Below are 25938 nucleotides of genomic sequence, written 5' to 3' on the forward strand. Positions count from 1 at the left end.
GCCCTCGCGTGGGGTTTCGCAAATCCTCTTACACGCTTGAAGCACGCTTGTGAATACAAACTGAGCCAAGCTGTCACCTAACGATGTTGTTTGTACGCAAGGGGCGGCGCAAGGGAGCAATAGTATCACGGAAGAATGCACCGAACGGAGCAAGGTCGGTCGGCCACGCAGTTGATTGTCCGCTTTCCCATCATAATAATTGACGGACCGATGGCAGGTTATGAAGGTTTTGCTTCGATATGCACCGGTGGTTGTATGTTGCCCTGGATGGACATCCAATCATTAGGTATTGAACATCTGGATCCTCACCTAGTATCCCATCATGATCTTACAGCTTCAAGGTGACGGATACCGTCAAGGTAACCTTCTATCTGTAAGAAGATACGTAAGTTTACAGACTATCGGTGTACATGTACAGTGGAACGGAGTAGATCCCTTTCCTGACAACATGCGACCCGTCAGACACAATGGCCCTCTTCTCCGTCGGCGTCACTGTCAACTTGACGATGTCACGCGATAGGACCCCGGAACCAAATCATCCTTGACACAAGTGTCCGCCCCCTCGATCAGGCAAAGCTGAGCAGTCGCTTCAGACGTTGAACACTGCTATGTGGAGTATCGATCGACTTCCATACAGACGTCTTGCCACCACTGGCAGACGAACACAGCTCGTCCATCATGCAAAGTTCGACATAGCCAGGCGCAAGCACAAAGACCTCATCTTCGTTCTCATGGACCTGCGATGGTTCCATCCTGATGGCACCAGAGCGCAACCGATCGTCAAAATTACTGCTCCATCTAACGCGGCCCCGCCTCGATTCCCCCTGGTTAATGGATACGGCGCCCTGGAAGTCGGAAGGCAGCACGATGCTCACATTTGATTCTTCTGAAATGGCAGATAATTGAAAGAAATGATGCGCAGCTCCTGGTAGCCGATTCTGTCAGTTACAGCACGTCAGTCGATATCATACAGCTGAGCGCCGCCAGCGAGTATCTAGGCTTACCAACTCGACGTAGATACTCCCTGTCCGGCTCCGAAGGTCTATCAACGACTTGGCAAAAGGCGGGGCATCGCCCGGCCACGGAGGTAAGAGCAATGCTCGGAGATTGATGTCGTCAATTTCGCCCTTGAGAATTCCGGCGCTCCGTTCACGAGCAATCCCAGTTGGGTTTGGAAGAAGCTGTTCCGTAATCATGTTGCGCGCGCTTGTGTGCTATAAAAACATTCCTGCCCATCATTGCACGAAAGCATGTGAGCGTCCATCGGAAGTACCTTGTCCATACTATTTGTCCTCTTTGTTCGGTCACGGATGGGGCTGCTGGCGCCACCGCTCACCTACATCAACATCAATGATCAATCCTGTTGAAAATGGAAGTAGTGCGCACCGTGGATCTTCGGCGCTGGCTTAACATCATACTGAATACAGACGGTTGGGGTAGTAGGACGCGCGATGCAAGTTGCTGTTTTTATGGGACCCTTTGGGCCACACCGAAGGCCAGCCTTCGGCATCGTGGACCCAAAACAAAGTCAAGGGTCACGTTCTGAGGGTAACTCGTAATAAGGCAGCGTTAAAAGGAAACGTACCAGCTTATATCTGCCTCATTGCATCACTTGACGCATAGACCCAATGTCAGTAAGTGCCTCGAGGTCTTCCACAGGGTATCCCATGAATTGCTGAGTAATTAAGTTGCAGGTAATAGATCAAAGTCAACTGTACATGAACGAACGGACGAACGTCGCGCCAGAGTCTCACTACTTAGGTGCTTCGTCTTCTGAGTCAGGGACTACATCAGCGTCATCCGACGTGGTCTCTAATGGTGGCGATGATATCGGAACGCTTGGGGGCTTGTGAGCACTGGAAGAGGCCTTCGCTTTCTCTACAAGATCCGTGAACTCGCTTCGGTACTTCCTCTGTATCAATGAAAAATGAGGACACGAGATATGACCAGGCAAACTATGCACCTCGTGAGCGACAGTGTCTTCAACAATAACTTTCTTCGATTTGCTACCATCCTCCCAGGTCTTGAGTTCTTTACGCAATTCTTTCAACGGTTTTCTATTCTTCTCTGACTTATCAAGGTTGGCATTATACATCATAACCCATCTAAAGACGATTGACGGTCAGCTACTTTCAGCGCAGGGTTACCGACTTACTGCCTGTGCCGAGCTACAAGAGCCGCCTTGTCCCCATGAGTGCTTAAGCCGTGTTCAACTAGACGTTCGCGAATTGCCTTCTCCTTCATGGTGCCATACGCTAGTTTGGGCAGAGGTGCGTCAGAGTCCTCGCTGCCGCTTGATCTGAGAGGCTTGTCCATAAGAGGTTCTACCTCCTCGAGCCGCAAATAGTCCTTACTTTTGCTTTCCTTTGGAATTGTTATCCCCAGTGAATATCCCTTGCCATCGAGTAGCTTGAGTAGTTTGGCTAGAACGCCGAGATACGACATGCTTAGAGCAGCCGCTATCCATGTGGGTATTGATGTTACAGTAGAGAACTTGTTTATTACATATTGGACAACCTACAGCTACGTATGTCGTCAATGGATTGAGTTGAGATGAAGAGAGAGAGTCTGACGCACCTTCTCGAACGCTCTCCCCCTCAGATGACTTGATAGCCGTTTGTGGCTCCACCAGCTCTATGCTTGCCACGGAATCCACGCTTTGGGTACGTTTACGCTTTTTGACGGGCTTTGAGCTACGTGCTTCGACGGGGGCCGCATTGGCGCGGCTCAACAAATCTGCCGTTTCTTTTAGGAGCTTAAGTATACACGGCCTGTCGAGAGGAAATTCCGCGTTCAATCATATGGCAGCCCGAGAATGATACATCATTGGAGATATACCTTGCGGCTTTCCAAGCTTCAACAGCCTGTTCTACAGTTGGGTTTGGTCGGAAGTGGACGTCACTGCTCGACTTGCGACATTGAGGGCACTCTGGCTTCTCTGCTAACGAGTTACGGATGCACTACTAGGCATAGAGTTTAAGAAGGGACCTCTCCATTTCTTTTGGTACTCACCAGAGAGCAGAAGCAGTGTCCACAGGATAGGGTCACTGGTGCATCATAGAATTCCTGGCAGATGGTACAGCGCATTGAGGCATCCATATCGCGAAGACCAGGTCTTTCTGATGGACCAGGCAGATCAAATGGATCCGTTATTTCAGCAGCCATCTTCAACGCGTTATTGTGAGATGAGAGCATGGTCGTCGTTGTGAGAGAACCAAGCCGAACGCGCCACTGATGACTGGACGCGTGCGTGACAGGGTCACACTATGTCACGTCATCTGACTGCGTTATAACTTGAAGCACTCTGCCTCTTGTCCTCCTGACCATCTGCACCATCTGCAACAGGATATATCTCGGAACGTTGCTGGTTCTCTGTCATTCGGAATCGCTACCATTTTCTTACACCCACTATCATGCTAACTGCTAAGTGCAATAAATTGTGCGATTACTGAACCATGATCATCACCACCGGCGGGGAACCACTGTTGAACCACTGTCATGGGTTTCGATAGGATATCATCGAGGGGGAGGTCACCCATAAACTTTGGACTTCTAGTTTTGTATCCCCCATAACCGATAGTTATTCCGTAGCACTGACCTTCCTTCCCCACTGATACATCCGAGTGCTGGAGGCGAGGTTGACCCGTTAAATGGCATATCCACATTACGGAACGCAGAACGCATGACGACTTCGAAGGCTTCTAATTCAATACGGCCCCCAGTGTCCGCTGGCGTATGCTGATACCCCGAGGTATAAAGACAGTAGACGTTGAGGTCGAATGGTGCACGATCAAAAGAGTGGCAACAAATGTTCAAGCTTCTTTCAATTGTATCTCTCGCCATCGTCGCTGGGCGCGTCTCAGCTATCCCGGTCTGGGGACAATGTAAGTATTCTCCGAGAATGACGGTACTTCGCAGGCTCATCTTCGTAAGGCGGTGGTATTGGCTGGACGGGAAGCGTACGTCTGCATCATCATTATCATTGTAGAGACGTTACTGACATTTGGTGCGGTGCTAGGGAACGTGTGCGTATTGTATCGCTCAATAGATTGTCATCACCATCTCATATTCGTATGCTATAGGCGACGCGGGCTCGACGTGTACTTACTCAAATGATTATTACTCTCAGTATGTCAATGTCGGCTGCTCATGCTGTCAGATACTTATTCAGCACTACAGATGCCTACCGGGTGCAGCACCACCCGCTCCGACATCGAACCCGCCCTCTTCACCGACCTCCGTCCCTGGACCCGCACCTACCGGTGGCGCAGGCAGCGGGCTAGATGGTAAATTCAAGGCCAAGGGCAAGAAGTTCTGGGGTTCGTGCGCAGACGCCAACACTTTGAACATCGCCGGTCCGCAAGTTCTTTCTCTCAAGGGAGGGCATGTTTGCTGAACATTTCTGTAGCAAACGTTGCGGTCTTGAAGTCCGACTTTGGTCAAGTCACTCCCGAAAACTCCATGAAAGTTTGTGCTCTTTATCACAGACTATGGCCTAAATACTAAATACGGAGAATAGTGGGATGCCACAGAAAGTACGCTAGGAGCATGAGTTCTACCCGAGTTGCTAACCTCGAAGCTTCTAGACACTCGTAACTCCTTCACGTTCGGTGGATCCGACACGCTCGTCAACTGGGCTACGACTAACGGCAAGCAGATTCGTGGCCACACTCTCGGCGAGTTGCCAAGACGCGAACCTTCGAATTCGTCACTCACTTTCACTTACAGTCTGGCACTCGCAACTCCCAGGCTGGGTCTCCTCTATCAACGACAAGGCCACGCTTGTGAGCAACCCCGAAGCGGACGAAGTTCCTGACTCATGATTTCTTCTGTAGACGTCTGTGATCCAGAACCACATCACCAACGTTGCTGGCCGCTACAAAGGCAAACTTTACGGTTAGTCATCTTCGCCGTCATATGATCATGTATATTAACGTTCAACTCCTCTAGCTGTAAGCAAATGGAACAACGCTATTTGCCCTTTGACTGACACAACTTCTTCACAATGCGTATAGTGGGATGTCTGCAAGTAAGTCCGATCTAAACTCCTCGCTAGGATTTCTGTTGATTGCTACACAGCGAGATATTCAACGAAGATGGTAGCTTGCGTTCAAGCGTCTTCTCTAACGTCTTGGGAGAGGTGTGCCGAGGACTGTCTATGATTTCCGACATACACTGACTAATGTTCCCCAGTCCTTCGTCACTATCGCCTTCCAGGCTGCTAGGGCAACTGACAGCACCGCTAAGTGAATATTTTTGCCCAACCTATCATTCTCAGACTGAGCCTTGTACTTTCAGGCTGTACATCAACGACTACAACTTGGACTCCAACAACGCCAAAGTCAGAGGTACGCTCCCCACCCTCAGCGCAAGTCTTTTCTGCATCTCATAAATATGGAACACAGGCCTGGTCGCATTGGTCAACCGTGTTAACTCTGCCAACAAGTTGATCGACGGTATTGGTACCCAGATGCATCTCGGCGTACGTATCCCATCCCCGCTCTATCTTCAATACAATGTCTGAATCCTCGATCCGTAGCCTGGTGGCGCTGGTGGTGCCCTCGCTGCCCTTACCGCTCTCGCTGCAGCCGGGACTGAAGTCGGTATCACCGAGTTAGATATCCAAGGTGCTGCTCCCAACGATTACACCACCGTCGTGCAAGCCTGCCTCTCTACCCCCGCTTGTGTTGCAATCACCTCCTGGGGTGTATCGGACACGGTATGTATATCCCGTGGCATCTGAGTTAGATCCTGTACTGATTCCTCATTCACCCGCAGAACTCATGGAGGGCCAGCTCCACCCCTCTCTTGTTCGATGGCAACTACAGGCCAAAGGCCGCCTACAACGCTGTTATCCAGGCCTTATCTTAAGCTGTTCTCAGCTAGTAGCTACTTTGTTGTCTTCTACAGTTTAATAATTTGTTTACGTATTGGGCTCGTTGGCGCATGTCATCCCCGTAGGTAGAATGCCTAATCAGTTTCGCATTTCGCCATCAGCGTAAGGAAATAGACCATATAATCTCCAATCGTCATGTAAGGGTATGAAAATTAGCTGCGAAGTGTATGATATACAAAGGAAAATCGAACAAATGCAAGGTTGCAGCTCCTACTCCTAATCCTAGTCCGCCAAAGTGGATCGACATTATACTAAAGAGAGGACAGTGCACCACACATCTGCTAGCGTCATGCTCGTCGTCATCTAAACACCAGCCACAATCCTATTGAAATAATTCATCAGTACTCTTGTATCAAGGAGGGCAGCAAAAAGGAAAGTACGTACTCTTCAGCCTTATTCAGGGCTTGCACCATCGAGACCACTTCCTTCCGCCTGTTCACAACGAACTCACTTTCCTTCAGAAGATCGTCCAAGACTTCGGGCTTGTACAGTTCTTGCAATAGCTCTCGTTGCAAGTTCTCTTTCGAGAAGTTGACGAGGGTAAGCGTGATTGCCTTCGGGACCATGTCAATCATCTCGCGTTTCACAATATTGAAGTAGGAGTGAATGAGAAGCTCTGCGAGAAAGAAATGAAAGCGAGTCAAGTCAGAATCGTACCATCATATTAACTACTGGAAAGGAAGGACGTACTGATGACCTCCGTTTCCATAGTCTCGCGCTCATTCAATGCAGCTTGGGGCTTAATAACGGTCGGGGGCTGCATATGCGAGGAAGATGAAGATGAGGATGGGGACTAACATCGAACGTGAATCACATAAGATGTGCACGATTATGACTTACAGCCTCCATAACAGGTGCACCTTGCTTCCGCTTCACAGGTTGCTTCGCGAAGAACGATCCAAAGAAACTCGTTTCCTCTTTCTTGAACTCGACGTCCAAATCCTTGTTGTTGTTGATTTGACCTGGGGCCAATTTGCCTGTCTTCGGGTCAGCTTGAGGTGGAGGCGGTTTGTTCGCGTTGAGCCTCTCAGTTACAAGGGCCATGGCCTAGATGATATAAGATGGATGCCGTTAACTGAGGCAAATAACATGCCTTGTGTCCGCCAATGAAATCGGGATGGGTGGTGTTAACGTAGCAGGCTTGCATACTGGCGAACGAATTGTTAGCATGCAGAGGAATACATGTGAGGCTAGATGAACGTACGAAGACATGTCCGATACTAGTTTCGTTGTTGGATTCATGGCCTGCTTGAAGAAGTTGACCACGACGGAGTTGAATCTTTCTCGGAGAGCTGGATAACGCTTGAAAGCTTGCTATAGATAGGACGGAGTCAGTTCATTGAAAGTTAGGAAGAGAATCTAGACTTGCGATCTTGGCAAGAAGCTGGCCCAATATACGGATGAGTTCGTCATAGACCAGTTGGCAACACTTCAAACTAGGGTCTTCCAGCCGCTTGATCTGTTGCTTCACAATAACCTCAAACGCAGTGGTGCCAACAAATAATGCCGGAGTTGAACCCTAGGGTATCATGAGTACAGACTCCGATTCAGCAACATGAAAACTCACCGATGAATTGTATAAGATCGTACGGATGTCACCATCTTTGACTTGGTCAAATGGATCGATGCTCTTGATACCGTTGTTGAATAATTCATGGAAGACGAAGCTGATACGAGCACCACCAGACAGCTCGTTTAATGATAGATCGTTAGTGTTTCCGTCAATAACCGTTCGGAATTCCGAAGTGAACTCGGTTATGACTGAAAGAACGACATTTCCTGAGTTGCCATCGCCCATGGGTCCACCTAGCTGCTGCAGCTCTGCGCTGTATTTCTGGAGCTGTTGACTTATTCGAGCCTTGATATCAGGCAGTGTCGCGCGGATGTGATGCATCAGAATCTAATGAAGATTGCGGTCAGCGCATCACCCAGCTAAGCTATGCGCGAAGTCACTAGCCATGTTCAGTTTACGAGCGAGGAACGGCGTCCCGCAGTACTGCGCTTTGCCCTTGTAGGAAGCATGGTTCTCGAAGTACTCGCGTTCGAAGTCTAGAGCGGCGCTGATTGGCTTTGAGTTCTCGATATCGCGTTGTCCACGGTTGACGACTGGGACGTAACCGAGGCGAAGAGGGATGACGCGTCCAGCTAGGATATCCACAACGTCCGTCCCTTTATCCCTGCAAACGAGTCAAGACATTTCTCGGCAATGATGAGCAAACTTACATTAGATCAACCTTTGTAAGGACACCAATCGTCCGTGTCCCCTCTGGATCAACCTCTCTAGCCAGCTTTAGCCCATCAGAGTTGGCCAAATCTGTGTTTGCTGCGGTCACAGCGAGGATTATACAGGCTGGTTTGGAGATATACTTGAGCAACATATCACGGATCTGCTTCTCGATGTCTCGTGGTTGGTCGCCCACAGGGACCTTGGTAAGACCTGGGAGATCAACAAGCGTAAGAGTGAGGACATTGGGGGAGTATATCCGCAGATTGATGGGTTGGGGGGAGATTCCAGCGTTTCGTCCGGTCTTAGCCTCCGTATCGCGCACAATTTCGTCACGGATTTTATTGAAATCGTAGAACTTCTCTCCTGGAAGGTGAAGGAATTCTCCCCATTCGTCGACGTTCGCTGCTTTGTCGTTGTTCTTGTCGGTGCCATTGACCTGGGCTAGAGTGAAGCATCAGTGTCTGGCGAGGCCGGGTGGAGCTGAGAGACCCGACCTCCGTTGGGTTGACCCCCAGCCGCTCTATTGATTAGTTGTAGGACCTAGACATTCAACAAATATGAGACTCAGAGCCTGCCGCCCGTTGTAGAGCTCGTACCAAGGGTCGCCGCGTCACAATACCAGTACCACGAGGCAGGAAATCTCTTCCAACGATATTCTACGAATGCCTTGAGTATGCTGCATGTTATCTGAGGCGACCACGCACCTCTAGTACGCTACTTTTGCCACTGCTTTGACTCCCAAGCACACATATCTGAGGCAAGTCTATTTGAGCAGCCGAAGAACCGACTGCCGTGAAAACATCCTGTAGTTTGTTGATAACGGAAACGATTTCGAGGCCAAGGCCCGATGGTCCTGTTGTTGTCGCCATGAGTGTCGATGAAGGAGACCGTTCGTGATGGCAGAAAGAAAGACGCAGTTTATGCTGTGTGCGCACTGCGCGTAACCAAACTGCGCCAAAGTCCCGCCTTGCTCCTGACCACGTTCACTCCATGCGCAGTGCACAGTTCTACAGATCACAGCCGACGCTATCAGCAAGATAATTTGACCCTATATCCCTTGAGTAATATGTCAAGGATGCTAGCTAAGAAAGTCAGTCGTTTTGTCGTCGTATTTTATGCTTTGAACTGATTTCTGAGTCAGGAATGCGTATTTCGGGGATATCCAGGGGATATCATTGCAGCTTTACTGTAATACATATCCAGCTACAAGTATAGTGTATATCCATGCATATACATCTTATCGCCTTGATGCAAGAATCGTCGATGCAAGAATTCGGACTTGAAAGATTGACCGAACGAATCTGTCTGCAGAAGTACAATATTCGACTCGCCAGTCTACCACGAGCAGCCTCATGCTCCCCGCGTTACCCCCAGACCGAGTGGACGGCGAGCGCGAGGTCCGTTTCCAGCTCTCGGGGTCCTCGATCTTACGGAATATCCTCACACTAGAATACAGAGCACGACGCACTCCCCCCCACTCGTTGTCACCCTCGAGCACCTTCTACCCCGCCTGTGCCTCTCATCTGTCTTCGACGACCTTGTGTGCATTTTTCGAATACACCCACGTGCAAGAACACCGATCACTTGACACCAACTTCTGTAGTTCTCTCCTGATTCGTGGTGTCCGCCGAGGCAGCTGGTCAGAACTCGCAACTTTAAGCGTTCGATCCTCGGTAAGCCCTACCCATCGCTTGGTTGTCAGTAAACAATTCATGTGGAACCTTCACACAGCGGTCCGGTGTGCTGGCAATCACATAAATACCTCGTCTGTTTCTCCTGTTCCTTCCTTTCCATCGACATGCGTAAATTTATCACCGTCCTCGTGTTGCCGCTTGCATTGGCAACGGTGCCCCCCGAGCTTTTCTCGCCTCTGGTCGCCCAGAAGGTTCTCGCAACTGCCAAAACGCCTCCTAGCCCTATCCAATTTCCCCAGTACACCGACGCTACCGCAGGCAACTGGCTGTTGTTCAACCCAGATACATGGACCACTGGTTTCTTTCCCGCCACACTGTATGAGATGAATCGACGCCAGAAGCTGTGTGGAGCCAAGCACGGTGTGGGTGACGTAGATTGGTTGAAGCTTGGCCGGACTTGGAGTACGGGAGAGATTCCATTGGAAACGAAGACTGGTGTTGGTCATGATGTGGGGTTCTTGAGCTTCCCTTTTGTCGAAGAACTGAAAATGTGCCATAAGCGCGTACTTCTTTCCCCTATGTGTAGTCTGACTTGGATTGTACAGAAATCCTGGCAATGGGACCGCTATCACAGCCGTTAAAGCCTTTGCGACGGCCCTTGCTAAACGCTTCAACGCGAAGGTTGGGTGTACCCGGAGCTGGGACTCACCTGATCCTAACTTCCAGGTAAGCTCGTGCTGAACGATTCATATGCATAGAAGGTTATCATTAATGTGATGCGAAACTCTAGGTTATTATTGACAATATGATGAACCTTGAGGTAGATCTTTGCCTCTCACCAGCCCCTCACTGTACCAATCGACTTCACCTCTCCAGGTGCTCTTTGTTGCGGAAGAAATCACCGGTAATCACACTCTTCGCGACATCGCTATCAAGCATGCCGATACTACTATCGCAAACCACATCAGACCCGATGGTGAGAGGCATTATACGACAACAAAGGGAACCACCAGTGACTTTCAAACAAGGTGGTACCTGGCATGTCATCGAATACGATTCCAACACTGGGTTGGTCACGAAGAAACGAACGGCCCAAGGATTCTCTGATGACAGGTACAGAATCTCAGAGTTCTCCTGACGATATATTAGTGTGCTCATCCTAGTCTTGTATAGTACTTGGAGCCGTGGCCAGGCCTGGGGTATATACGGCTATGCTAACAGTATGCATACATCCTCCCTCATCTCAGTTATGTTGAGTCGTCCTGACTAGCCAATGTGTCTAGTGCATTTGCGCACAAACTTTCCTAGATACCTCGAGACAGCGAGGCGGCTGGCAACCTATTTCGTTTCTAACATTCCTTCTGACGGCATTGTACCATGGTATGCCGACATGACCATCCTTCCAACCACTATGTATCCATTGACCCAAAATTACTCAAGGGATTTCAACGCGCCTACGATCCCTGCCCCCCGTCCTGCCGACTCATCCGCCGCAACTCTTGCTGTCAATGCACTTCTCTTATTATCGCAGCGTGAATTGACAGTAGGAAATTCCACGGGTGCCCAATTCTGGCGAGATCACGCATTCTCTGTAAGTTTCCGTCCATAGCTGACTTTACTCGGAAACTAACTCAAAAATCTTGTAGATCCTCCGTGACATCACTAACCTAGCTTGGCGCCCGGAGTGGAAGAGCTTGCTTTCAAATGGAACCGTGAATTTGCCGGCGAATAATAAATTGACTGGAATCGTCTATGGTATGTCCGATTTTGGATCGCGTGAGGAACCAGTGTTTACTTCTTCTCGCAGGGGACTATTATTTCATTCGGGCTGGTAATGAACTCAAGGAGCTGGGGCTCACTTTTTGCTAACGCTCATTGCAATACGATTTGTCTCATTGATGATTGTACCTAGTAATATATTTGAAAACTTCCTACATGGCTCTGATAGTCGCCCATTAGCAACACCGTAAACATCCAAGAATATTAGTGGCGCAAGAAATATAGCTAGTCGACCGATCAACCATAGTTGAGACGGAAGATATCGTTGAATCTAAGGCCGCATCGCGTCAATCTCTGCAGCACGTTAGGGATATAATTGACATACACATAGTAGCTGCCGCCCTCAGGAATCAGATGGAATACCTGACTGAATTGCATTGGATTCTCGCCGCCGTCAACCTATAAACGCCAAGTCAACAATTGAGATAATACCGCCAGAGACCGATAAACTCACAACCAAGAGCCCAGTCACATTGACGATCAAGCTTGCGATGCTGGTGGAGGATGGTTGTGCGTCTCTTGTCGTGACTTTATGCTGAACCGTTTGGAAAGGCAGACTCTGTTCAAAGGATTAGGCTACTGTACACAAGACAACCAGTAAGTCTGATATACCGTCAGCTTCTCAACGATCGCAGATGCACCCTGGAATGCTGCGCCTTCGAAGGAGAGCATCGAAGTATCTCGCTGCGGGATCCCAAGGAGATATCAGTTTTGTTCACCAAAGTCGAGATGTGGACGCACATAGAGAGCTTTCAATCCCGAACGGTCGGTATCGAAGGTGCTGTAGTAGAAATCGGTAAATTGGGTCGCAATGGTGTTGATGTCTGCCATTTTTCAGGAAATCGCGAACGGGATGCAAAGAACGAAGTTGAAGTTGATTGCTGGAACAGCACTCTGAAAGTGATTCAGAGATAAACGCCCGCCAATCTGGAACGTGATCGCGGGAATTGTTCCCGCCTTATTGGCACCCCAAATATGGCAATGGGTCGGCGTCAGCGACGACGGTGACAACGCCCTCGTTCCGCTAGGTTATGTCTCATTTCTCTACCATTATGCAGGAGGCGCAGCAGCAGCAACCCCTCGTCTCCCGCCCGACGATGCGGAGGAAGTCTTCAGCGCAGAACTTGTTATCTTCGTTTAAAGGCTCTACGCCAGGCACGGGTGCTACATCAGCAACCAATGGTCTTCCTTATACAGGTGCATCGACTCCTACGGCCACAGGCCCGATGGGTGGAAGGGACATGGATGTGCAATCGTTACACTCTGACACGGTCGCGGGAATGGGCGCTGGGAGTCCTGCACTAGGCCCTGGCACGTCAGTGGAATACTTGCGGGATTTGGTTCAGAAGCGAATTATCACGTTGACTTACATACGGAATATACATGAAGGGTGCGCGCCTTTATCATCCTCTGTAGCTGGCTACTTATCATTTCTACTAGCCGAAGCCATTGGTTTCATACGATCCTGATGTCGCGAGCTGAATTGGATCACGAATTCAACAACAACGCGATGAAGAAGCGGTACGTTTGGTGCGAACATGATGCAGCTGTCATTGAAATTCTTCAACTAGGACATTTCGTTTTGCGGTCCTAGGGATGTCACTAGCGAATCTACTTGACATTCAACAAGCACCGGATCTCCTACGCGGCCTGCTTAACACGCTCGCTGAATACGAAACGGAAGACGGCGACAAGTCGAAAATGGTGTGTTTTCTCCAACGCACCTTCCCTTTCTTACCTATGTCAATTCGCTTCATTGCAGCGGTTATTCAGGTCCAAACTCAAACGACAAACCGGTGGTGGTTTCACTGAATACGCCGTATCGTACACCGATGCTTCAGACGCATCGTATCTTATGACACCGCACATGGTCAGTTTGACTTGCATAACACGACTCGTGCTCAAGCAACCACCCAGCCGTTTCCACTCGACTACCATCAGACGCTCCTCTCTCTACTTGACGTTCTCTCCGAAGTTTACAACAAGATGTTAAAAATCCTTGGACCGTCGCCGTTTCCCCATTCAGCGCAAATGATGGGCCCATTAGGGCTTCTGTCTCCGCATCCTGGCGTCTCGTACCTCTTTCCGCCCGAGAATCAGTCCGTAGCTGATGACGGGAGCTTGTGGGGGATCGCGAATGCCAATGCAGGAACTGGAGGACAGGCAGGGGCGTTTATGTACGGTGGCGGACTGAGTAGTCCGCCAGCTGGATGGAGCCAGTCGCTAAGCGATACCATCCTCAAGATCGACGGGAAATTTAAAGTGAGTGATCTCCTTATTGTGCCCGTTGGAAATGATAATTGGACGTGGGTTTCGCGTAGAAAATAATAACGACGCTTCTGAAAGAGCTGGATGATCTAGCGCGGAGCGAAATTCAAGATGAGTTGGCGTCGCTCGATCCTCTGCTCCGAAGCGGTAGTTCTGTGGGGCGGGAACCCTACGAGTTCGATGTCATGTAAGCATATTGTCTGGATTGTAACAAGTAGTTCCGTTGTAACTGTAGATACCATTTTTGATATATCTAACATACCCATTCGTGCTGTTGCCGTCAAGTGAAATTATTCTAAGATTAGATTCCATGATGATCGCTTATAGGTTTGTTCCTTGCATGCAGACGGTGTTCTTTTGACTCCATGCAGGAAAGAAGTACATATGAATGTTTCGATGTGGCAAGTAGGTACGGCAAAAATATATCAGGTGGTTACAAAAGAGATAACGGGAACATAGAAATCCAAAATTGTTATACACAAAGCCCGTCAGACAATCAGCAAGAGGCAAAGGGGGTGGGACAGATCACAGTAAGGAATCAAAGTAGTTACCCCGAGCGGTGGCTCCAGTGCTCATCAAGTTCGACACAATTGTCCTCCGAACATCAGCAGCAGTGTTCTGGACGTCCTTGGCTTGCTCTGGAGGACCAGGCGGAGAACGCGCAGATGTCGAGGAGCTGTGCATGTCGCGTGAATGCTTCATGCCAGAAGGGGTGGTGGATGCATTGTGCAGCATGTGGACGGAGGGGAGGGTAGGTGATCGTGGGCGAGGGGGATTGCCATTGGCAAGGAATGTGGGGGTTTGAGGGGTGTGAGAGCTTGTTTGAGGGATGGTGTGCGAGCGTCGAGGCGTGCTTCTTGAGCTAGTAGTTTGAGTTTGTGGAGATGATGTTCCGGCCTGGGGACCAGACGCGGAGCGAATGTGTGACCGAACTTGGGAAGCAAGGTGCAGGGATTGAGCACGCTCAATATGGGCATCGTGACGCCTCGATTGTAGACTTTGCGTATCTTCGCCTTTATTCACCAACGCGAGCACCTGTTCGACGGGAACATGTTCTGTCCCTGCAGGAACCTGATATTATCAGCATGGTGGGGGGACACGATAATTATGTGACAACATACCAGGATTCTCCCCATTATGCCAGGGTTCTCAGCTTCGACGCTGATGCGATAGATGTCAGACTCCTGGGAAACGGCGAATTAACAGCGAAGAAGATGAAGTTCGACATCCAGCACGTACAATCTCCAGGATAGCCTCTCCAGCCTTGAAAGCTTCACCCTCCCTCTTGAACCATCGAGTGATCGCGCCTTCAGTCATGAGAGGCGACATAGCCGGCATCATTATAGCGTTACGAATAACGCGCGATGTGTGGAAGGCTAGCATGATCGTGGTCTTGTGAGTGACAGAGCCTAGCGATATAAGAGGCGAACGTACATCTCTTTGTGGTATGCAGCATTGCCGGAACGCTGGAGCTAGCAGTGGGGCTACTAACGCTGATAGAGCGGGAAATCGAGGCGGTCCTTATAGATAGGGCAGTCATGACAGGTCGTTAGAATTCGAAGTCTTCAAAGATGGTGGTGAGAATCAGGTGCAGATACGATTGCGAAGGATCGGTCTTGTCTCTTCAGCTGAATGTGTGGTTGTTGAATAGATCGACTTCGGTAGCCTAGTTTCCCGCCTTTCTTCACAACAAGTATCGATGAGTGGGGTAATTGAGCAATGGAGCACAAGGTCGGCCAGCAACGATGCGTCTGGGGAATTCGTTGGTTAGCACGAATACTTTATATCCCTGACGCTGTGTAGGCGACGATGCGAGCGTTAGCGTTGTCTAGGGAATCGCGGAGGCGGAGGCGATGAGGGTAGTGATCAAGTCGCTGCACTCTAAAGAGGATGAGCTAGGAAACGAGGCTGTTCTGGATGTTCCGTTCTATAGTTAGAGGTTTGAGTCTGGTGATCATGCAGAAAGCCAGGTTCGTCTCGAGTTGGCCCAGCGTGTTCTGTCTTTTCAGGCGTGCTAATGAGTCAGTACCAGAAAGGAAGGCCATGACGTGAATAGCCGGAAAGCACCGGCCGACGCAGCCGGTGCAACAACTTTATGGCGCTCGTGATTCCCGATCAAATGCAATGGACTTGCGCGACGGCGACGAAACTTGCGTATCATCGTATCCTCGAGAATGCGCCAAGGCCTTTGGAATGACAGAACGCGTAAACGACATCAACAAGACAAGCATTGTTACAAAGTCTTGGCTGCATCTCGGACTTCCCACCGTGTTCAGAGGGCTTCTTCAAGGGGCAAGCACTGAGAATCTTCGTTATCTTCGATCCACTCCAACGAATATTCTCTACTCACTCTAAACTCAATAAAAGCATCCGCGCCAGCCCTGCTCCTGACTGACGGAGAGGGCATTAGAAATTGCATCGACATAAGTCCCTCAGAGTCTATACGAAGGGAGGTTTTAGTAGAGTTTTGTAGAGCGCGAATTGCTCGTGTGATATGGGAGGTACGGTAACTATATTTTAGCATTGTCATCGCTTGCTCACAAACGAGAAAGCATATAGATCCACTCGCCTGAAGCATACACTCTGTTCGCACTCGAATGTTTCGAGAACATCCCTGTCGTTCGGATAATCCATCTATAGCTATGTCTCAGCCTATCGGATGGCAGGAAGAAGGCACTTTGCGCCAACAAACCTCCGTACTCCCAAAGGTCCCATCAGCATGAATGCGAAGCATGGGTTTGCCTGTCGAAGTTCCACGACTAACCTCCGCATTCCGCGAGGGTCTCCCAGACGCTGCGAGCGGAGCGCCGTCTGGAGGTGGATTCCCGATAAATGTCAGTTTATCACAAGAGGGATCCAGCTCAGAGAGGGCGTCTCTAAGCCACGAAGACTATCAACCTATATCAGCCGAACGTATTCCCAAGGAGTCGAGCGGAGACAACCTTGAGAATTATCTTCAGTGTCCTTCAAGACCGCGAAAGCCTGTCAACTTCGTCCCAAATCCATCGTCCTGACACTCACATCTTATCTGGCTTGAATTGCAAGTCGAGATGAGGCTCGGGATCGTATGTCACGATCTCGCAGGCTGTGGTGGGGCCGTCTGCATCTTCTGCACTATCAGAGGAGGTCAATCGAAATTATAGCATCATCATGTACGCAATTTCCTGACATCAGGAGCGTCAATGGGAACCCAGCACCCTCGTAGGTCAGTCTCATCCCCGTGCTCTTCTCCGACCCAGCGCCAAAATACTGGGCGATCCCTCCTCTCTTGTTGGTTGCACCTTCCCCCTCCTCCTCATCGCTTCCCTTATCTTCTCCCTGCTTCTTCCACCGTTTGGCACCCGATGCTGTAGATAAGGAGTGTGCACCAGCGGTGCCGAAGATGTTAAGGCACTCGATAAGAGTGTTCAAGGGGATTTCGAACGCTATATTATCCACACCATCGTCCTGGGATTGTTGAGACGGCGCAACTTCTGAATGATAAGCATATTCATCAAATATATCTGCAAAGATATATGCAGTTGCTAGAAACCGTTGAATAGGTTTGAAACTGAACGAGTACATGACCTCTTACCTAGCAGCGTCCTTGCTTCCTCCACGGTCACGGTGAAGCCGCTCTCCGTTGCAGTTATCGTAGCGCGCTGCCAGGTGGTCAGCTTTGGTATCGGTTACAAAGCCTAGCTCACATTGGCAAAATTGACTCCACGCAACAACGTTGTGAGATAACTGATATCATGCACTGATGCTTTCAGCACCTACGATGAAGTTGAAGAGTTAAGACCGGCGAGGATCCAACGGATGGACATGGACGACCTACCGGCTGGGCGTGGGCATGATCGTTATCAGAGTCGGCCATTGATAAGGTAATGCTTTCCAGATTCGGCAAGCACTGAGGACTGTCCCGTGTGTGCCTCGGGATGAAGTCGTCGCTAAGGGATAGAGAACGAACGACTCGGGATTTCTGCGCGTCGCGAGCTTGAAGCAAAGTGGAAGTGAACCCAAAATTGAAGTGAGTTTCCATATTGGATACCACGTGACCGTGCTCACACGTGCAGTGCCAGCGCCAGTTCAATGAAGGCAACGGAGGCAGTCCGAACCAAACCTGAACAAGTCTGGCAGTGTTGCATGGGAATGGCGTGTATGACCGTGTATGACTCTTGCACTCACCTCCTGGGAACAGCCTATACTCACGCATTACTGGCAGATATAATAGTTCGAAACAATATTGAACTATTCACTTCAGCATCCTTCATGCCCATCGAGAGACCCAGCGTCGTGACCAAGTTACCTCCACGGGCCGAGAAGTACAAGGCCCTGTCAGACGTTCCCCAGGCGCAAGTAGAAAGTATCAGTCAGCGCGCTCACCCTAGCAAGAAGCCGATTGATGTGAAGCCCACTTCAAGTCCCATTGGTAACCGCAACAAATCATGGGAAGTCGAATATCAGGACGCAGCCGCTCTCTACATTGATGCAGTCCTTAAACTAGCGAAATTGGAGTTGGATGATAGATCCCCAAGCGACCATGGCAGAGAGGTCCGCAGCATGGTGATAGATAAGGCGATTCAGTTGAACTCGAATCGCATTGCGAGTCCCAACCAATCTCGGGCCTTTCAGAGATTGGCCATCAGCGCCGAATCATCGGCTGGATCCTCCCTCACGGTAGTCGAGGCGGATGAGGAGCCACCGCCGTCAAAAGGCGCTCAGTCTGTCGTCATCCGTTGCAATGGCTGGACAAAGTCTGGTGTTCAATGTAAACGCAACGTTCGATCTAGTCCTGGGCTGGCGGTTGAAGGTGCAGCCACCGAAATATTCTGCTACCAGCACCGCTCGCGACTCCTCCAGCCGACTGGATTCTACGCCAGTAAAGGAAGCGAGTGGGTGAGCTTCAACGGTCGGTAAATCCACTACGTCTTAACATTTGTACGCGCTGATGATCTTCGTCGTCAGATTGGATCCCAAGTTACTTGCATCCAGATACACAGGCCGCCTTGAGAGTGGAGATGGAAAAACTCCCATCCCCGTCAGACAGCCCTGGTCATATCTACGTCTTTGAAGTCAGAGGTAAGAATTATTCACCGTCGTTTACTCAGCTTATACTCTACCTATAGACCGATCAAGCGATAGACTCAGACTCAAAGTCGGACGTGCCACCAATGTAGTCAAGCGTATCGACCAGTGGGACCGGCAATGTCGTACACACGAGCACGTTGTACGCGGCTGGTATCCCGAGCCTGAAAACACATCGAAGTCCAAATCACCTAGCCACCTCAAAGGATTGGTTAAAGTTGGTGACCCGGCAGCATGGTGCCATCGCCTCGGTAAGATATTATTTAGTGTTAACATAAAGGCAGCCGATTCAATTCTACCAGAGCGACTTATTCACCTTGAGCTTGGGGATCTGGCTACTAGGTCTGCATATCTTGATCCTGATTGGCCAGTGGTTGCGCCCTTGTCAACCAGCAACCAACGAAGCTCCGCCGTGCAGTGCCCAGACTGTACGTTTCTGTCTTCCGTACCCCCGGTTCACGTCAAATGACACAATTCATCTAGGTGGTGAGTCCCACCGCGAGATATTTGATTTCGTACGCGTCAAACAAGGCAAATACCGAAATAAAGAATGGGAAATGATTGTTCTTCCAGTCATACGTAAGTGGGGCCAATTTACGGCCAAATATCTGTAGTATCTGTGTCGTCCAGCAAACCTATGCTTCCCGTACAACATCTTACCTCGATCTCTCTGTACAACTACTTATTGTTCTAGTCATGTAAAACCGTTATTGTTCTGGGAATGTACGTGTGAACAATAAGACTCAGGGGCACTGTCCAAATATGGAACAACTCTTTGTTCTCCTAAATTTCTTTGTTCTCCAGCTGCTGCTCGACTATAAAGTGCGCGTCGCTTCAATGGCGACGGACTTCATCGATTTCTCTTCAATTTCCCTCTAACGTTGACGTTACGACCCTTATTTCCCTCCCAGAACCTATCGCACCACTTCCACTTAATACTTCACTTCGTTGAACGTTGAATCTCTACAATGCGATCATTCACCAATCTTGCTGCCCTTGCACTTCTACCTGCAGCCGCCTACGCTGCAACATTTGACGTTGTAGTCGGTGGCCCTGGAATACTGAAGTACAACCCCGAGTTTGTTGTAAGTGCCGTGGTTCATCTGTCGTGCGACCTAGCTGAGCTCACTTTCATAGACTGCTGCCCAAGGGGACGTCGTTCGCTTCATTTTCAAGCAGAAAAATCATACTGCAACCCAATCCACTTTTGCAAATCCGTGCCAGCCTGCTACGGGTGGCTTTGATTCAGGATTGTAAGTTGATCGATTGCGGTATTGCATGAATGAGAACTTATTAGTCACTCAGTGTCCCCGTCGCCGACTCAGTTGTCGATGGCTTCCCGGTAGCAGAACTCACTATTCAGAACACTGACCCCACATGGGTGTACTGCAAACAAGGCAACCATTGCCAACAGGGAATGGTGTTCGCCGTCAACCCAGGAGACAGGTTCTCTGCCTTCCAGTCTGCTGCCACGGGTGGCGCAGCTTCTACGCCTCCCACTTCGTCTTCAGCAGCACCCTCCGGGTTCGTCACTGTCACTGCGACCGTCACCGTTCCGGCACCCTCTGCCTCGTCTACATCCACGGCCAATGACCATCGTGTCATCGTTGGCGGCACCGGTCGTCTATTCTACGAGCCTGCAAACATCACCGCTCAAGTTGGCGACACAGTTACCTTTGAGTTCCGCCAGAAGAACCACACTGTGACCGCCAGTTCCTTCGCCCAGCCCTGCTCCCCGCTTTCGCAGACCACTACGACTGGGGAAGTTGGCTTTGATTCGGGATTCATCCCTGTTGCAGACAACGCCACTACGTTCAGCACCTGGACGATCCGAGTCAACGACGTATGTGTTTACACTGTTCACCGCTGAGGAACACCGACTGACCTTTCTATCCAGACGAAGCCAATTTGGGCTTACTGCCGCCAGGGCAACCATTGCTCTCAAGGAATGGTGTTCTCTGTCAACGCCGTCGAGTCTGGACCCAACAACTTCGCTGCCTTCCAAGCCAAAGCGAAAGGTCAGACTGCGGCTGGCAATGGCGCAATCTCTTTGGGTTCGAACAAAGTTCGCGGTGCAGGCATCGCAACAGCATTGGTCGCTCTCATTGCTGGCGTCTTGCTGTAAGGACCAGTATCTGATCCTTGTTTACGAACTTTCACGGATGTGCATGGACACGTTATGACTTCGGAGCCTCCCTTTGGGGTTTGTAGCAACTAGCACTTCACATCGCAATCATTTGTATTCTTGCATTCGTTCGGACTTGGGGTTCTTGTAGATTATAGCCCATAGATGTAGCATCTACACGTACTAATGCGTACCGTACCAATAATCATCTACTACTTGATATATTGCACGTGACTTTAAGATATGTATTGCTTCAAGTTTCCCAGTCACTGGCACCAAGCGACTCCGTACTCATATCAACTACTCTATGGACAATCTCAACTCACTGCAACAGGCTGGCTCTATTCCTGGGGGTGGGCAGCCCTCTCCCGAGGATGAGGCCAAGCGGAAGCAAGAGGAAGAGATGCGACGGGGACTTCTGGCTACGATATTGGATACGGAGGCTCGAGAACGATGTACGTTTAGTCTTAACCTTCAAGGGACTTCAATTAACGGCCATTACACCACCACGATTGTTATGGATCGGAACGCCCATTGGTTATTTCCTGTCATCATCAGTATCCCGAATCGCCCTGGTCAGCGCTGAGAGGTCACGGCAAATTGAAGCCATTCTCTTGAGAATGGCCCAATCAGGGCAGATTCGCGGCCGCGTCACGGAGGCACAGCTAATTGATCTGCTAGAACAGGCGAGATCTATGTTGCGCTCGCACTATGTCCTATTTCTTACCTTCGATGCGTAGATGGAGGAGGCTCAGGGGAAGACGTCGGCCAAGCAAAGCAAGATATTGGTATGTTTAAACTTGGTATCTGACCTTATATATCTCATATCACTTGTAGTATCAACGAAGGAAAGACTTTGATGATGATTTCGACATATAGCCCTCATAATCCTGCTCGGATGTTGATGGATCACACATTTAATGCTATCTTGATATACCAGGAACTTCCCTTTGGACTCAACTATGGGCTTTACGCTCGGTCTTTCGGTCCCCCAGATGCATCGTCATCTGGAGCCTTTGACTTTGGGACCAGCGACTTACGAGATTATATCACGACAAGTAATATGGGTAAGTTAGCGAAGTTAGATCTACGCCGTTCAGGGTACCACTGGCAAATATCCAAAGCCTCTCCCCCAAAATGTGGCGAGAAGTAGGGAACCAAATGACCGTACTTTCAATCCACCTTTTCACGATGCAGACGAAACGAGTCTGCCATTAGGTACTCTCCTCCAGCACAAATTCCCATAGACCAGAGAAGGAGGAGAGACATGACACAGAAGCGACCGATTGGCTGGTCAATTTCTGTCCACGATCCTAGAGGTGAAGATGTGTGATCGATGCGGTAATGTCCCAGATGGTAAGTTTTTACCAACGTCCGAAACTTGGTAAAAGAATGTTAAGGTTACCACTTTCGACAGCATTAATCATTGCGAAGCAATGTGTGTCGTAGATGTACGCACCATCGGTCAAGGGCAACGCGACAAGCAGGATTGAGAAGGGCGGTAGATGAAGTCGCGCGTTCAACGTCGCGAGCGACACTGACAGGATCACGTAGGGTATGACAGCCTTCCCCATCTGATGAAGGACCATTGAGTCCACCGCACAGTACTCGAACAGGATCTTTACCAGAAGCCCGAATACAAGGAAAGGCTTGAATGTAATTACCAGTCGATCTACTGGTTCGAGATAGAACGACCTAAGAACAGATGAGATAACGGACTGAACTTCAGGCAAAATGACCTACACTATGGATGCGACGCTGTACAAACAAGCATCAGCTCCAGACCTATGGATGCAGTGAATTGACTCACTTTCCCGCACCGAAGAAACCAAATTGAGCGAAGAACAAGAAGAAAATGGCAATCCGTAGATCATCTAGCCTCAACGAACGGTACTCGCCACTATTTGCGACGGGTTGTTCATTTCGTAAGGAGGTCTCCACTTCTATCCAGATCTGAAGGGTCACAGCGTAGGCAAGGTAGAACAGGCCTTCTGCGTTGACCGAGAGCACGACAAACCACACGCCAAACCTAATGAGGTAGGCTGTCTTCGCCAAAGCGTTGCCAAACTTGTTATCAATGCCTTCGATTGACCTAGGCTAGAGTGAACATCAGTGCCGGACAAGGCTGGGTGAGGTTGATATACACGACCTCCATCTTATTGCCCCTCCCCTCCCAACTACTCTATCGGTTACTTGTAGAACCCATGATTAACGAGTGCCGCGCGTTGTAGACCTCGTATTAAGGGTCTCCGCGTCACAATTCCAGGACCACAAGGCAAGGAATCTCATCCAACGATATTCTGTGGATTGCTTGAGTATGCAACATGCAACGCGAAACGACCACGCACCTCGGGTATGCTACTTTTGTCACTGCTTCGACTATCGAACGCACATATCTGAGGCAAAGCTATCGGAATAGTCGAGCAATTTATTAAGATGTGCAGTGCGCGTAACCAAACTACGCCAAAGTTCCACCTTGCTCCTGACAACGTTCACCCATGTGTGGTGCACGATTCTACAGATCACAGTCGACGGCATCAACTAAATAGTTTGCCCCTTGATCCCACGAGGGAACATATCGAGGACCTTAGCTCACGAAGTCAGTCGTTTCAGCGTTGTACTCTATGCTTTGAACTGATTTATTTGGTATTTCCAAGGAATTTTGGGAATACCATTAATACATACTACGCGCCGAGCACGGCGTGTATCTATGGCCGAAATGGGCTTTGTCGGCTTGATGAATCAAACTCAGGGACCCAGATTGGCCAACTAATTCTGCGTAAGTATGATTGAACGAATGCATGATATTACTAGGGACACCGGTGCACCCATACAGTGACCATGAGCGGCCCCATGCTCTCTGCGTTGCCCGCCGACCTGGGGGGCAGTGAGCGCGAACTTCGTTCTTGAGGTTCGCGATGAGCTTAATATGAAACATCCCCTCTTTGAACACCCTCTACCCCGCATTTACCCCCCATCGGGGCATCTGTCAAACCTGGCAACTTAAAGTGTTCGATCCCAAGTGAGCTCTGCCCATCGCTTGGGCGTCAGTCAGTAGTTCAATCCTTCACACAGCGGTTTGGCTTGCTGTAGGCTCGATCTCAGCGTCCTTGTTAGTTTTGATAGGTGGGATCGAGTCCAGGCATGGTGGCAGTCACTTAACTACCTCACCCGTCTCTGATGATCCTTCCTTTCCATCGACATGTGCAGTCTCATCGTTGCCGTCCTTGCTTTGCCGCTCGCACTAGCGACGGTGGCCTCAGAGCTCTTCTCGCCTTTGGTCGCTCGAAAGGTCCTAGCGACTGCCAAAATGCCTCCCATCCCGATCCAATATCCCCAGTACACTGACACTACCACGGGCAACTGGCTGTGGTTCAATTCCGATGCCTGGGCGACCGGGTTCTTCCCTGCTACGCTGTATGAGATGCACCGGCGCCAGAAACTGTGTGGACACAAGCACGGAGTGGGTGGCGTAGATTGGCTGAAGCTCGGTCGCACTTGGAGTACGGGAGAGATTCCATCGGAAAGGACGATAGGTGCTAGTCATGATGTGGGGTTTCCTTTTATCGAAGAGCTGAAAATGTGAACGCGCCACAAGCGCGTACTTCTTCCTCTTGAGCATGACCTGACTCGAATTCCATAGAAACCCTCGCAATGAGACTGCTAGAACAGCTGTCAAAATCTTCGCGACGGCGCTGGCCAAACGCTTCAACGCCATGGTTGGATGCACTCGGAACGAGGACTCGCCTGATCCTAACTTTCAGGTATGCTCATGCTGAACGATTCGCATACGGGAAAGCTCAATGCACAGTCAAAACCGTAGGTTAGTATTGACTACATGATGGACCTAGAGGTAAATATTTGGTTCCCATCAACGCATCGTACTGAATTGACTTTCATCATTAGGTGCTGTTCGTCGCGGAAAAAATCACTGGTAACCACACACTTCGCGACATAGCCATCAAGCATGCCGACACTACCATGGCAAATCACATTAGACCCGATGGTAGGAGGCATTATCTTACAACAAAGGGAATCACCGTCGACTTTGTCTTAAGGTAGCACTTGGCATGTCATCGAATACGACTCTAACACGGGGTCAGTGACAAAGAAACGGACTGCCCAAGGATTCTCTGATGACAGGCACAGAATCTCAGAGTTCTCTCAACAATATCACTGTGCTCATCCCAGTTTTGTATAGCACTTGGAGCCGTGGCCAGGCCTGGGGTATATACGGCTATGCTAACAGTACGCACACACCCTGATCTGGGTTATTTTGAGTCGTCCTGACTCACCAATGTGTCTAGTGCATCTGCGCACAAACTTTCCTAGGTACCTCAAAACAGCGAGACGACTGGCAACCTATTTCGTCTTCAACATCCCTTCTGACGGCATTGTACCATGGTAAGCCAACACGACCATCCTTTCAACGGATATGCATTGATCGATTCGACGTACTTCAAGGGATTTCAATGTCCCTGCGATCCCTGCTCGCCCTGCCGACTCATCCGCCGCAACGATTGCCGTCAACGCGTTGCTGCTACTGTCGCAACGGGAATCGACAATAGGAAATTCCACGGGTGCCCGGTTCTGGCAGAAGTCCGCTTTATCAGTAAGTTACCATCCGTAGTTGACTTCATGTTAGTCGGAAACTGACTCTAAGACTTTAATAGATCCTCCGTGACATCACTAACCTGGCTTGGCGCCCAGAGTGGGAGAGTTTGCTCTCAAATGGAACGATGCACTTACCGGCAAACAATAAACTGACTGGAATCGTCTATGGTGCGTACAACCTTTGGGTCGTGTGAGGAACCACTGGTGTATACTTCTCACAGGAGACCACTATTTTATCCGGGCTGGTAATGAGCTCAAGGAGCTAGGACTCACATCTTGCTAACTTACAGTTTGTCTCATCGAGGCTGGTACCTAGTAATAGATTCGA

The 25938-nt window shown here is 49.8% G+C and overlaps 14 protein-coding genes across 14 annotated transcripts; 7 read left to right on the forward strand and 7 right to left on the reverse strand.

The window, feature by feature from the left end:
- Positions 1-566: 566 nt before the first annotated feature.
- PC9H_001462 (uncharacterized protein) lies at positions 567-1416 on the reverse strand (the record flags this gene model as incomplete). Its single annotated transcript, XM_036771112.1, has 4 exons — positions 567-938; positions 1005-1214; positions 1274-1336; positions 1387-1416. The coding sequence occupies 4 exons, from the start codon at positions 1414-1416 to the stop codon at positions 567-569; spliced, it is 675 nt and encodes a 224-aa protein (XP_036636957.1).
- Positions 1417-1753: 337 nt separating this feature from the next.
- Positions 1754-3195, reverse strand: RAD18 (E3 ubiquitin-protein ligase rad18; the record flags this gene model as incomplete). Its single annotated transcript, XM_036771113.1, has 5 exons — positions 1754-2105; positions 2156-2299; positions 2355-2771; positions 2839-2960; positions 3013-3195. The coding sequence occupies 5 exons, from the start codon at positions 3193-3195 to the stop codon at positions 1754-1756; spliced, it is 1218 nt and encodes a 405-aa protein (XP_036636958.1).
- A 613-nt stretch (positions 3196-3808) lies between these two features.
- On the forward strand, positions 3809-5871 carry PC9H_001464 (uncharacterized protein; the record flags this gene model as incomplete). Its single annotated transcript, XM_036771114.1, has 14 exons — positions 3809-3884; positions 4083-4128; positions 4180-4355; positions 4409-4467; positions 4520-4535; positions 4587-4676; positions 4729-4784; positions 4836-4900; positions 5080-5140; positions 5194-5246; positions 5299-5348; positions 5406-5482; positions 5540-5719; positions 5779-5871. The coding sequence occupies 14 exons, from the start codon at positions 3809-3811 to the stop codon at positions 5869-5871; spliced, it is 1098 nt and encodes a 365-aa protein (XP_036636959.1).
- Positions 5872-6199: 328 nt separating this feature from the next.
- Positions 6200-8992, reverse strand: VPS1_1 (vacuolar protein sorting-associated protein 1; the record flags this gene model as incomplete). The annotated part of the gene is made up of 13 exons (XM_036771115.1): positions 6200-6218; positions 6281-6512; positions 6587-6689; positions 6737-6943; positions 6990-7044; positions 7101-7210; positions 7266-7415; positions 7464-7796; positions 7854-8073; positions 8120-8564; positions 8618-8663; positions 8720-8779; positions 8828-8992. The coding sequence occupies 13 exons, from the start codon at positions 8990-8992 to the stop codon at positions 6200-6202; spliced, it is 2145 nt and encodes a 714-aa protein (XP_036636960.1).
- Positions 8993-9921: 929 nt separating this feature from the next.
- Positions 9922-11626, forward strand: PC9H_001466 (uncharacterized protein; the record flags this gene model as incomplete). Its single annotated transcript, XM_036771116.1, has 10 exons — positions 9922-10307; positions 10363-10483; positions 10548-10577; positions 10634-10733; positions 10786-10870; positions 10931-10977; positions 11041-11137; positions 11198-11348; positions 11404-11512; positions 11565-11626. The coding sequence occupies 10 exons, from the start codon at positions 9922-9924 to the stop codon at positions 11624-11626; spliced, it is 1188 nt and encodes a 395-aa protein (XP_036636961.1).
- Positions 11627-11773: 147 nt separating this feature from the next.
- NTF2 (Nuclear transport factor 2) lies at positions 11774-12367 on the reverse strand (the record flags this gene model as incomplete). Its single annotated transcript, XM_036771117.1, has 5 exons — positions 11774-11807; positions 11862-11935; positions 11991-12095; positions 12149-12220; positions 12278-12367. The coding sequence occupies 5 exons, from the start codon at positions 12365-12367 to the stop codon at positions 11774-11776; spliced, it is 375 nt and encodes a 124-aa protein (XP_036636962.1).
- A 200-nt stretch (positions 12368-12567) lies between these two features.
- Positions 12568-13995, forward strand: PC9H_001468 (uncharacterized protein; the record flags this gene model as incomplete). The annotated part of the gene is made up of 6 exons (XM_036771118.1): positions 12568-12926; positions 12977-13057; positions 13108-13240; positions 13299-13406; positions 13454-13798; positions 13858-13995. The coding sequence occupies 6 exons, from the start codon at positions 12568-12570 to the stop codon at positions 13993-13995; spliced, it is 1164 nt and encodes a 387-aa protein (XP_036636963.1).
- A 334-nt stretch (positions 13996-14329) lies between these two features.
- PC9H_001469 (uncharacterized protein) lies at positions 14330-15344 on the reverse strand (the record flags this gene model as incomplete). Its single annotated transcript, XM_036771119.1, has 4 exons — positions 14330-14875; positions 14926-14988; positions 15044-15180; positions 15239-15344. 4 exons carry the CDS (start codon positions 15342-15344, stop codon positions 14330-14332), a joined length of 852 nt encoding a protein of 283 aa, XP_036636964.1.
- A 732-nt stretch (positions 15345-16076) lies between these two features.
- Positions 16077-17825, reverse strand: RAD1 (ssDNA endodeoxyribonuclease; the record flags this gene model as incomplete). The annotated part of the gene is made up of 10 exons (XM_036771120.1): positions 16077-16103; positions 16155-16340; positions 16385-16438; positions 16497-16694; positions 16747-16768; positions 16826-16918; positions 16974-17328; positions 17379-17445; positions 17491-17559; positions 17622-17825. 10 exons carry the CDS (start codon positions 17823-17825, stop codon positions 16077-16079), a joined length of 1275 nt encoding a protein of 424 aa, XP_036636965.1.
- Positions 17826-18055: 230 nt separating this feature from the next.
- On the forward strand, positions 18056-19485 carry PC9H_001471 (uncharacterized protein; the record flags this gene model as incomplete). The annotated part of the gene is made up of 5 exons (XM_036771121.1): positions 18056-18695; positions 18752-18865; positions 18913-19122; positions 19174-19299; positions 19355-19485. 5 exons carry the CDS (start codon positions 18056-18058, stop codon positions 19483-19485), a joined length of 1221 nt encoding a protein of 406 aa, XP_036636966.1.
- A 354-nt stretch (positions 19486-19839) lies between these two features.
- On the forward strand, positions 19840-20996 carry PC9H_001472 (uncharacterized protein; the record flags this gene model as incomplete). Its single annotated transcript, XM_036771122.1, has 4 exons — positions 19840-19956; positions 20009-20124; positions 20177-20714; positions 20769-20996. 4 exons carry the CDS (start codon positions 19840-19842, stop codon positions 20994-20996), a joined length of 999 nt encoding a protein of 332 aa, XP_036636967.1.
- Positions 20997-21303: 307 nt separating this feature from the next.
- On the forward strand, positions 21304-21875 carry PC9H_001473 (uncharacterized protein; the record flags this gene model as incomplete). Its single annotated transcript, XM_036771123.1, has 4 exons — positions 21304-21451; positions 21555-21682; positions 21737-21784; positions 21834-21875. The coding sequence occupies 4 exons, from the start codon at positions 21304-21306 to the stop codon at positions 21873-21875; spliced, it is 366 nt and encodes a 121-aa protein (XP_036636968.1).
- A 415-nt stretch (positions 21876-22290) lies between these two features.
- On the reverse strand, positions 22291-23151 carry MCD4_1 (Glycosyl phosphatidyl inositol anchor synthesis; the record flags this gene model as incomplete). The annotated part of the gene is made up of 5 exons (XM_036771124.1): positions 22291-22403; positions 22456-22691; positions 22740-22754; positions 22807-23088; positions 23141-23151. 5 exons carry the CDS (start codon positions 23149-23151, stop codon positions 22291-22293), a joined length of 657 nt encoding a protein of 218 aa, XP_036636969.1.
- A 1047-nt stretch (positions 23152-24198) lies between these two features.
- Positions 24199-25893, forward strand: PC9H_001475 (uncharacterized protein; the record flags this gene model as incomplete). The annotated part of the gene is made up of 10 exons (XM_036771125.1): positions 24199-24578; positions 24640-24760; positions 24820-24849; positions 24903-25002; positions 25055-25154; positions 25198-25244; positions 25304-25400; positions 25461-25608; positions 25670-25778; positions 25832-25893. 10 exons carry the CDS (start codon positions 24199-24201, stop codon positions 25891-25893), a joined length of 1194 nt encoding a protein of 397 aa, XP_036636970.1.
- Positions 25894-25938: the final 45 nt, after the last annotated feature.

Source organism: Pleurotus ostreatus, assembly GCF_014466165.1.
Source record: "Pleurotus ostreatus strain PC9 chromosome Unknown scaffold_1, whole genome shotgun sequence".
Classification (NCBI taxonomy): Eukaryota; Fungi; Basidiomycota; class Agaricomycetes; order Agaricales; family Pleurotaceae; genus Pleurotus; species Pleurotus ostreatus.